The 12,500-nt window shown below is 31.2% G+C and overlaps 1 protein-coding gene across 1 annotated transcript in view; it reads right to left on the minus strand.

The window, feature by feature from the left end:
- Positions 1-12,500, minus strand: part of LOC140441456 (23 kDa integral membrane protein-like) — a 78,064-nt gene that overhangs the window by 33,057 nt on the left and 32,507 nt on the right. The window contains exon 2 of the mRNA XM_072532191.1: positions 12,067-12,255. Coding sequence (XP_072388292.1) covers positions 12,067-12,255 — 189 coding nt within the window. The remainder of the gene's footprint in view (positions 1-12,066; positions 12,256-12,500) is intronic.

The following is a 12,500-nucleotide window of genomic DNA, read 5'->3' on the forward strand; positions in this document are numbered from 1 at the left end:
ATTATAATAGTGAAAGTTATGTCGGTTCACGAGTCCATTATTATGGAAAGTAGATTCATCAGTGAACAAAATGTTATCAAAAAAATATTGATCTGCTCCCGTTTTGTCTAGAAACCATAAACAAAATTCTAACCTACGTTTAAAATCAGTTCCATACAAATGCTGATGCATTTGAATATGGTATGGGTGATATTGATATTTTTTAAGAATTCTGCATATACTAGTTTGGCTTACTTCAATCTCCCTGGCCATCGTCCTTGTACTTGTATTTATATTTTCAATAACTGATTGAATAACTTCTAATTCGGTATTTTCATCTTCAGTTATCGGATTTATTAATTTTCGTTTAGTATAAACAACACTGCCAGTTTCACGAAACCTTGTTAAGACTCTGTCAAATACTTCTTTACGAGGATGACGTTTTAAGGGAAATCTCTCAGCATAGACTCTTGATGCTAACAAACTATTTTGATCACATTCACCCACCGTTTACCGTTTGTTACAAAACTTCAGAAATTCCATTTGCTTAACCCATGATCATATACAGCTGTATAACGCACCACTGAAATAAAACCACCAAAATAAATTACGTACCTTGAGCTTTTTATGCAACAAAAATTACATCATTTTAAAATAGCATGACTTTTATCGACGATTGGGATGCAAAATAGACCCTAATCTCAGTTTGTACAAGAGCAACATGCAACAGTCATCAAAAAAGGCATCAAAAACCAGTAGTTACTTTAAAATTAATGTTAAAAATCTAAATAGGTAGGTGTTTCTAACGGTTATTTTGTAATAGGTTTTAAGCACATTTACTTTATGTTCTTATGTAATTACCTTTGTGTGGTATTTTTTTCTTTTTAAATAAATGTTTTAAAATGTCTTAACAATTATTGTAACATATCACAATTTTCACGTTGAACCGTAATTTCTAACTACTATCGTCAGCAACAGTGGCACATTGTTATAATACACAATATTTGACTAAGTTGGTACAAGCATATACAGGTTAGTAATATGTAAATACTAAGGACATTACAAATACTCAGAAGCATCATATTAAAAGGCCAAGTTGTAGCAATTATGATAAACAGAGCAAAACAAGAATAATCAAGCTGGATTAACGGACAAATTAAAAATAGCTAGATGGACTAAAATCTTCGACGATTACAAAATCGAATAATCTAAACCAAAGAGCTCGTTGTGGTTTTGTTATATTAATAAACAAGAAGTGTACACCTAGATAAAATAGCTCCTTACCTTATGCCTTAATAAATGAATAGTAGCAACAATATTAAAATCAAAATTTGAACGAAGAAGAAGAAAAAATGAAAAAAAAAAGGTTGGCGTTTAAGTCTCTTTATCGGCGATTGGTTTTAAAAAGAAAACAACATTGCAGTGATGTTGGTTAAAAATGTTTCATATGTTTACATAAATAAATAAAACAAAAGCTTTTTAATAATATGTAAAGGTATTAAAGTTGTATTATAAAACGAAATCAAATTTATACCAAAAGTGTAAGAAACGAGAAAATTTATTTTGCAAAACAATTTCTAAAAAAATTGTAATTTCTACCGAATTTTTTAAAACTAATTAAGACATGTACAATAATTTATTTTCTTTTAAAAATATTCAGGTGTTTTCAAGTATTTCGTATATATTTTAGGAATTTTATCCCTTTACTTTTTAAGAGAAGTAATTTCGTATTTTAAACTCACGGTCATATGAAGCAACTGCTTCACAAGCTTTAATTATTTACCCGGAAAAAGAACATTAATTAGCATAAGCATACATTTTGTTTTAAAAAACTGAAATAATTTTGTTGACATGAACCTTTCCAGAACAATAATTTAAACAAAATTTGTGCTCCATTTTGCACGTGGACTTAATTTCCTCATAGACGTTAATGATATCTACGAGATAAGAATAATCCAAAAGACGATAAAATAGCAGAGGCGCTGGAATATTAAAAATTTGTGTCAACATAATTTGCTTCTGATTTATTAGAAATGCTATACAACTATATCATTTGGGTAAATTACTAAAAAGGGCATACTTAAAGAAAGATATTGATTTTTATGTAGAACGACACCAACTGTGTGTTTTTTTGTAGTTTTGTTTTTGTAATTAATCTTTCTTTAGTCAAGTGTTAGAAAATATAATCTGACTGAACTAATGTATGCAGTCAATTTAATCTAACAAAAACACACCACTATATGTGAGGTTTATTTAGAATCGAAACGATAGAAAATTGGTTATAGTTAAGTTCTAACTTTTGATTAATCATTAACAAAACCTTTTATCGCTGTGTCTCAAATTTAATAACAAAACAATAAAAAAATGCAATGTAACTAATTCAAAATAAAACACTGCATTAGAACATTGAGTCACTACCTGAGTTACAACAAAATCACGTTATCAACCTCCTTCCGCCGTCACCCGACAGTCATCGTCAAGGTCTTAGATTCACTATTCAACAATTTTGTATAACAAATAAGTAATGAAATTAGTCATCCAAAGTCATGATTACTGCGAATAAATGACGGTTTTAGAGCCATTTTATAATCAATAATTATTTCAGCTTCCGTTTCCAATACTAATACATTTAACGCTTTTTTAACGTCTTACGTACAGGCTGAGTTACTATAAACAAAATTCTTCCACTTAAGTAAATTCAGCAATATTTTTGTTTAGATTAGGCAGCGTTTATTTTGTAAGGCATTCTGAAAAGAGTATTGAGATTGAGATAGTTTGGTTTGACGACGCGGTGAACGGATAAGATTACCTGGCCCGATTTTATTCTCTTTACTTTATTCTTTTTTTTTTTTTTTTTTTTTTTTTTTTTTTTTTTTTTTTTTTGCTTCAACCACTTAGGGTTATTAGCATAAGAAAAATACAAAAGTGATAAAGACATAAATAGGCATATACAAAATATCAATTACATAATAATGTATACAATATATATTTTAATTATTAATGTATTGTATTAAATTTTATTGAAAAGGTTTATAGTTTTCAAGAATTCTATCAAGTCAGCTACGTATTTAGATTCTCCTAAAAGTTCTTTTAATGTTTTTGGAAAGTGATGATATAGTCTTTCCACTGCGTATATTGGACACTCAATCAAAATGTGCTTCACTGTCACTTTACATTCACAAACAAAACACACTGGTTCCTCTTCTTTCTTCAACAAGTATTCATGTGTTGTAGAAGTGTGTCCTAATCTAAGACGTGTTATTAGGACTTGATGTTGTCGCTTTGAAGGCCAGAAGTTCCATGGAAGGATGGAAGATTTTATTTCTATCAATTTAGTGGTGCTTCTATTCCATTGGTTTTGCCAAACATCGTGCAATTTCGATTTTAAGTAAGGTTTTAAATCCAAATGCACCGTTAGATTTTCCACTAATGCTGCTGTATTGGTTACTGCGGACCTAGCTAGACTATCTGCCTTTTCGTTACCATCTATTCCAACGTGTGACGGTACCCAGAGGAACTCTACTGTCAAATTGTTTTGGTATATACGGTATAAAATTAACTTAATCTGCTGCAATGTTGGATGAGAGGGATATATCTGAGAAATTGATGTCAGACAACTAAGTGAATCAGATATTATAAGAGATTTTTGAAGTTTTTTTTCTAGAATATAGGTTAGGGCCTTATTGATGGCAAATAGTTCTGCTGTGAAAATACTTGTCTTAGGAGACAATTTATAGATGGAATGTTCATGGGATGTCACAAAGCATGCTCCTACTCCATTTCTGGTCTTAGATGCGTCCGTGTATATAAAATGGAAATTTTTGTACTGTGTGAGAACATGGAGAAAGTGAGTTTTAAAAAAATTTGGTATCACGTTATTTTTGTTATATGCTGTAAGTTTAAGGTTACAAAGCGGAGAGGGAACAACCCAAGGAAAACATAAATTTATTTCACAGATAGGATAAATGGGTGGTAGTTCAATATTAAAATCGAATAAGTATCTATTAGCTCATTCATAGAAAGGTACAGGACCCCTATTTCTTTTTCGATAGACCTCCTGGAACCTGTTAGCAACAGCATGATGAAGAGCTGGATTTTTTGGGTTAGATTTTATACTCGAGACATACGATAGAGTTAAGTATTTTCTTCTTAGGTTTAAGGGTGGCTCTCCAGCTTCACAGAGTAGACTGTCCACAGGACTGGTGCAATATGCTCCTAGAGCAAGTCTAACGGCTGAACTCTGAAGAGTATCCAAAGTTTTAAGCAATGCTTGGTTTGCGGTGTTATACACAACACATCCGTAGTCCAGTTTTGATCTAATTAAAGCTCTATATAAATTTATTAGAGTTGGAAAATCTGCTCCCCAATTTTTATGTGATACAGATTTCATAATGTTTAGTCCAGCTTGGCACGATACTCTTAGCGAGTGTATATGACTTGTCCAACTTAATTTTGAGTCCAGTTGCATCCCTAGGAATTTAATTTCTTTTGTATATTCTATAGGAGAATTGTTTAAAAATAGATTTGGGAGCTTTTGTGTATTTGATTTTCGTGAAAAATGTATAGCTTTTGTTTTAGTGTTGGAAAACTGGAGCCCAATATTGTTAGACCACGATTCTATCGACTTAAGAGCTACAGAAATACGATTATGAGCCGATAATATGTTTTTATTTCTTGCTAGAATTACCAGATCATCAGCATACAAAAAAGTTTTAATTGTGCGATTGCAGTCCGACACAACATTGTTAATAGCAATTAAAAATAGTGCTACGCTTAGATTCGAGCCCTGTGGAATTCCATTTTTCTGTAATTTAGATTCAGACAAATGGTTATTGATTCGAACTTGGAAATATCGTTGCCGTAGAAAGTTTGAAATAAAAGCAAACATGTTACCGTGAATCTTTCAATTGTGGAGTGTGGTTAAAATATCGTAGGCCATACTGTATCAAAAGCCTTTTTTACATCAAAGAATATGGTTAAACATTCTTGATTACATATAAATGCTTCATGAATTTCTGATTCTAATGATATTAAGTTATCTAATGTTGATCTATTTTTCCTAAATCCACTTTGTTCGGGTATAATAAGATGTTTATGTTCAATATACCACATGAGTCGATTGGCAATGATCTTTTCTAGCAACTTACACATTGCATTCGTGAGAGAGATTGGTCTATAGGATTCTGCTTCAAATTTAGGTTTACCTGGTTTGTGTATTGGAACTATGATTGACGAGTGCCATATGTGTGGGAATACCTTATTCATCCATATAAAATTGAATAGTTGCAATAATAGTTCTTGGCCTACTAGTGGTAGGTTATGTAGAAAAAGCACAGGTATATTATCTGGTCCTGGACTAGTATTTCTAACGGAGTTAAGAGTTTCAATAAGTTCAGTCAAGCTTATAGGATTGTTTATTGGTGAAGTGTCATTGATTATTGGTATTCCTTTATTTTCTTCAAATCGTTTCTTATTTAAGAATTCTACTGAATAGTTTTCATCACTAGAAGCGGTACAATATTGATTTGCCATTATTTCAGATATATTGCATTCGGACGTAAATGTCTGATTGTCTTTTATTAAGTACTTTATAGAGTGTTGTGAATTTTTTCCAGATATACTTCTAATCATGTTCCAGATTTGACCAATTGGAGTAGATCTATTGATTTCTGAAACAAACTTTTGCCATGACTCTTGCTTGCTTTTTTTAATAATAAATCTACATTTAGCTCTTATTCTTTTAAAACTACTGATTTTCAGTAGTTTTATATCGTTTATATCTATTAAAAGCCGATTTAGATTCCCTTATTGCCTGTTTGCACGCATCGTTCCACCACGGTACAGGTGAATGTTTTGGATGAAAAGCTGTTTTTCCAATGGATTTATTCGCTGCATCAATGATGACTTTATTGAAAAATAATGTTTTCTCGTTAATATCTTGTTCTAAGTCTAACATTTCTCTAAGATTCATAGCTGATGAAGAAATCAATGTTGAGAACAGTGTCCAGTTAGCTTTATTTAAGGACCATTTGGTGATGTGTGTATTGTGCTTATGGTACAATAGATTGTTAACTAAGATGGGAAAGTGATCACTTCCATATAGATCAGGTAAAGTGTCCCATGATAAACTGGGTTGCAAGTTTGGTTCACAAATTGATAAATCAATTGCTGAAAACTCTCCTGTTGCAGCATTATATCGAGTATTCCTGCCGTCATTAAGTAGATTTAAATTGAGATTATTTAGGATATTTTCTATTTTTCTTCCCATTTTTGTCAATTTTTTTGAGCCCCATAATGAATTATGTGCATTAAAATCTCCCAGTATAATTCGAGGTGTAGGAATCTGACATAAAAGATTAGAAATATCTGCTATACTTGGATCAGAATTAGGTGCGATGTAAAGACTGCAGATGTTAACTTTTAGTGGACCTACTAAGCTTACCGCTACAGCCTCTAGATTTGTTATTAGAGGAAAACTGCAATATTCATAGGAATTCTCGATAAAAATTGAAACTCCACCACTGGCATGTTCTTGATTTTGCCTAATTTTAGATACGCTTGTATAATTTCTCAAATTATGAATTTTGTTATTTTTAAAATGAGTTTCTTGTAGACAAATTATAGAAGGTGAATTTTGAGCAATTATTAATTGTAACATTTCTAAACGGGTATAATAACCGTTCAAATTCCACTGTAAAATAGACTTGAACGTGAGCTTATGTAGAAGGTTCTATGGAGGAGTCGCTATCGAGCTGAGGTTTTAGTTGTCGAGTAATTGAATTAATTATTTTAGTACATCGCGATTTCATTTTTTTTTTGATATAATGTGAGGATAGATCTCTTTTAACAGATTAAGTAAGCCTAATGTGTCTTCTGTATAAGTTTTAGATAGACTCAATTTATCTGGAGATCCTAAAGCATTTTCAAAAAAATCAGTTAGTTGTTCAAAATTTAATATCGGTGTTATAAAGTTTATTAGTAATAAAATCTTTTACGGGTTCCATACTGTTAGCAATAGTCTCAGAATTATCAATAGTTTTGGATTTTTTAAGTTTTTGTATTGGTTTTGTGAAATTTTCTTTAGGTTCTTGTAAAGGTGGGGATAAAATTTCATCAAGGCTGCGCTTAGCTGTGTTTACTTCTTTACTAGGTGTATTAGTTATTTCAAGTGTATCAGTGGTATCTATTGATATGCTATTGATAGGGCATGCTAGTGTTGAGGAAGAGTTTGGGATTGATGTATGAGGTTGTGAAACATTAGGTGTTGTTGATAACTGGGTAGTTGTTATATTTGTATCTGTGCATGTAGTTTGAGAACATGGAAATTATGTTGAGGGTGATATTTGGGATGCAGTTAATATTGGTGTAGTTAATGAAGAAGGTATAGTCGAGGATTGTAAGGAAAAGGAATTCGCTGAAGATGCTGATGTGGTCGGGACGTCATGTGGAAGAGTATTAACTACTGTATTTATAGTAGTAGTTGGCACTGTTGTTGTTAAGTTTTGATTTGTACAGGATGGACAATTTGCAACAAAATGGTCAGATTGTTTACAATAGTAACACATCTGTTTTTCTAAAGATAAGAAAATACGATAAGATGTTTGTTCGTGGTTTATGACAATTGAGGGAGGAATTAATGTAGCTTCTAAAGGAGAGATAAATGTATGTCTTCGAAAGCTCAGTATATGTCTATATTCTGGGTTTGTTGTACCTATTCGTAAAAAATTAATTGGAGTTAATAAATTGAGGCCTAACTTTTTAAGTTCAGATTCTATGAAAGTGTGAGGAATACTAGGGCAAACATTAGAGATCAGTAATCTTTCATTTGGTGTAATTAAGCGTCGAGCATAAATTATTTGTTGATTGATGGTTATTCTTCCGTTGTCAGCATTCATGACAGTTTCTACTAATTCTTCACTAGCTAGGTAAATACAAATACGGTGATTTGAAATTCGTGATGAAAAAATAATATATTTTGGTTCTATAATTTTTCCCAGTGCAAGTAGATATTCCTCAAGTTTGGCGTTTTCCAGAGCATTATATAAAATAGCTTGTTTCTTGGATGAGAATTTTGGAGTTGAATTGATTAACGCTGCAGAATATGAAGAAGTTTTATGTGATGTCAATAACATTTGGGGCCTCGACGCCCCTGGACTATTAACATCATCCATTTTCGTTTTTTAATGACATCAGGTAATATAAACAATATGAACTTGTTGTGAAGTAAGTATCTAATTAGATTAAAATTACTTACAGATTTTCTCCAATAAGTTCACTAATTTTTATTTATAATAACACAACACTTTAATTATTAAGTGGATATAAATAAAAGCACAAAAACTAGGTGCGATTAGACTGGTAATTAAATACGTCCAACCTCGCCAAAGGTTCAAATCGTTCTCTCGATTTTATTCTCTCTTCACTTTGTTATTATAGATCCATAAGATGTAAGAGATGTTAGATCCATGTAAGATCCATAAGAAATAAGCTTTTCGTTGTTTTCCGAGTGTAACCAATCTTTTATTTTTTATTTTTGAAAATATTTTTTAGTTAATATAAATTTTTGCTAACATTACACGTTTTTTTCAATCGGACCGTGTACTTGGTGTACAACGGCTAGTTTTACATAAATGCACCCAAAAGATGGAACACCAAGCAGAATTGCAATACCTAGAAATTATTAAGTAGTATATTTAACTTTAAACCGCTGCTCTATTAATTCATCGTGTATATTGATCAGGACAATAGCTACGTTAGGTTTAGATTATCCTCCAATACATCGAGAAAACCAAATAAATCTTTTACTACCCACCTAGCGACAAACTGGAACGACACTCGTTCTGATCGGTGTGTTTTCCAAAATATTTTTAAACTTAAATCTAGCAGTCTTGTTAATTTTGAAAATAATCAAAACAGTATACAAAATCAACAACTTTCTTAACGCAATTACAGTTGCTACATCAAACTCTATATCCACAGAAAATCTATATCTATATCCTTTATACTGTCGATACAAGGATCACATTAGTGGAATGTTCTGCTATAATTAGAAATCAAGTCTTAAAAAAACAAGGAAATTTGCTATCAAGATATATCTGCTAATACCAACCGTAAATAAAACAAAATGACATATAGCCGTTGATTGAATTGGATTATTCAATCAACGATATAGCCATCTTTTAAAACATCTATACAAGCGACTTATCAAGCCACTCTGAAACGAGACGCTTTATTAATGCCAATAATATGGCATTGGTTGTCTAAAAAATATTTCGAGAACATAGACTGCGCTAATAGTGCTGAGTACCATAATAAAAATTTTGTAAAACCAAACCAATCAAACATACAATTCTTTGCTTAAAACGTAAATAACCAGCAAGCTAAGAAAAAGTTGAACATCACTTAAGGAAGTGAGCTATAAGATCACTACAGAGAAATAAAATATATTGGGATAAAACTAGATTGAGCTGTTATGTTTAAAAGCCACTGTTAATATACAAAGACCAAAATTTAAAAAAGACACCACATAATTTAAAAGGTACGTGGAATCAAGTTGCGAAGATCAACCAACTGTGCTAAGGACCTTAGTCTTACTCATGTATCTCTCTACATGGGAGTAGTCAGATTCAGTTTGGTCCTGCTCTGCTCACACTCGCTACGTTAATCATACTACTAATAAGACTAGCCTAATAATATCTGGTTGTTTTCAATCGACCAAAGTCTCTTAAATATACCCTAGAATAAGAATTGCTCTTTTTAACATCAGAAGATCCATACTTTTTAAAATTAAAAAAAAAAGAAATAAGAAATTTACCAGCTCTGTCTTATATTTGGCTAAAAAAGATGAGACTAAAACCTTATATATATATTTCATGATTGAGAATAAGCCAGAATTTTACTTTAAAATAAGTTTATTCGTTTAGATAGTAGTGTCTACCGGTTTCGAATGTTGACGACCATCATGCCAATCTGTACTTAATATTGTTCTGATACTATTTTATTGTGACATTTTAAAGTAATTACTATTTTAATGGGAATAAGCCACAATTAAAGGTTAAAGTAAGTTTATTGACGTTTCAATTTCCACTTCGGAAATCGCTCTCAAAATACAAACATTAATAAATTAAACAAATTTTGTTTTTTTGTTACTTGGTGAAAAGTTCTAATAATTTAATTTTATGCGACTCATTTATATTGACAATTTCTATATATATATATATATATATATATATATATATATATATATATATATATATATATATATATATATATATATATATATATATATATATATATATAACTGTATTGGATGGGTTGGAGTCAATAAAAGGGCTATTGGTTAACTATTTTTTATCTCAAGTTTTCAATTGTGTTTACAATTATTATCAAGAGCTGATAAAAAAGACAAAATATCTTACAAAGTTGAACTAGAAAGAAAAAACAATTTTTGTTAACTCACCAAATAAAATTAGTTTAGTAAATAAAAATTGCTGCTAATAAAATGCTAAAGCAAGCAAAGGCAAAAAGGCAAAGGCACTTTAAGGCAAAGTTTTGCCTTAAAGCTAAGGCAAAACAGACGTTGATAAAGATGTTATTAGAGACATGGGGAATCTAAAATTGCATCCACAACATATGTCCTCAACTAAGCAAAAATCCTTAGCGAATTGGTTTCTAGTACTCATAAAGAGTATACCGGAATAAAAGGAAAAAGACAGTTAAGATTTGACTTTACGTACAGTGCGTCTGTATATCCGCTTATACGTATTTCACCCTAAAAGGGATCATCAGAACAGATATTTACAGACGCTCTGAACGTGAAAATAACTCTTTCCTGTCTTGAGAAGCAACTCTAACATGGCTTCGTATTCTTCCTTGCAATTCTTAGAAGGCACAGATTAAAGCATAAATCTGAATTTGGTTTCGACAAATTGGTTTACGGATTTATTATCAGATGTCGCTATTTGCGTCCATACGAAGCCATGTTAGAGTTGCTTCCCAAGACAGGAAATATTTATTTTCAAGTTCAGGGCATCTGTGAATTTCTTTTCTGATGATCCCTTTTAGGGTGAAATACGTATAAACGGATATACAGACGCACTGTATGTGAAATCAAATCTTAACTGTCTTTTTCCTTTTATTCCGGTATACTATTTATGAGTACTAGAAACCAATTCGCTAAGGATTTTTGCTTAGTTAAGGAGATATGTTATGGAATGCAATTTTAGATTCCCCATGTCTCTGATAACATCTTTATCAACGCCTGTTTTGCCTTGCAATTCTGAGAAGGCACAGATTAAAGCTTAAATCTGAATTTGGTTTCGAAAAATTAGTTTAAAAATTTGTTTAGTTTATTAATGTTTTCGGAGAACGTTTTACGAAGTGGAAATCAAAATGTTAAAATAAATTTATTTCAAAGTAAAATTGTGGCTTATTTCCAATTAAACTAATAAATTGCAATAAAATATGACAAGAAACTAGCTTTTGAACAATATTAAGTTTTATAATTTAAAGGACTTCAATAAAAACCACAGCTGAACAGCGTTGTCTTCGGATTTGGAGGGAAACTTTGTCCGTTAACACTCTAGATCCTAAAGAACAACTTGATGAGGATTACCAATTACTTTAAATCGTATAAAGATCACTTAATAGGCTTTGAACTAGCACGTCTTGGTTCAAATTAAATTTTAATCGGTGAGAGTATTAAGAGAAAGACGGATTGTGTCGAAATACAGAACGTTGAATTGGATTGTATTTACTTGAGACAAGCATGTAGTCCCTTGACTTAGTACAGCCAATTAAAAGCTAACCCGGATGATCAGAGTTGACAAATTAAAGAACTGATCCGGGCACAGTAAGTAAGTAGCTAAAAGACTACGCAGAACTTGGCAGTAGATATACAGATATTTCACGTTTAACATTTAGTTTTCAGTTAAATCGATTAAAATTGTTTAATTATTGTTAATATATTTTGTTGTGTTGCTAGATAAATTAGCAATGTTTGACTTAAGTATAAAACCAGCAATTTAACATTTATTAAAAAAAAATTCTATATGAGTAAAAATAAATATCTAAAACTATCGTACTTACTAGATTAACCAGTAGAACACTTTCCCTAATTGCTCCTGCACAACCAAACAAAGCAACCACTAGAATAATGAACCCAACAGCTATGGCCAAATCGGATGCTTTGTAGTTATGATTGCTAAGGAAAGCGTCGAAGTCGGTGTAGATAGCCTTAATGGTATATCCAATTGATATCAGCAACAGTCCAACTAACTGCAAAAATTAAAATTACATTAAAACATTGATTCTAATTATAACATATTATTCTTTTTACTAAATTTTAAAGTCAGAAAATTTATAGTTTGGCTAATGTTTCAAGATTGAGCACTTCGACAACTCGAACCCAACTCTAATACTTTAGTACAGTTCGCGATATTTCATTCGTGATTACTTTGTTGTAATTACGAATGTTGTAATGTTGTAAGTAAATCATGGGAACATGACATTGATGTTCATAA

This window comes from Diabrotica undecimpunctata, chromosome 5 (assembly GCF_040954645.1).
Source record: "Diabrotica undecimpunctata isolate CICGRU chromosome 5, icDiaUnde3, whole genome shotgun sequence".
Taxonomy (NCBI): Eukaryota; Metazoa; Arthropoda; class Insecta; order Coleoptera; family Chrysomelidae; genus Diabrotica; species Diabrotica undecimpunctata.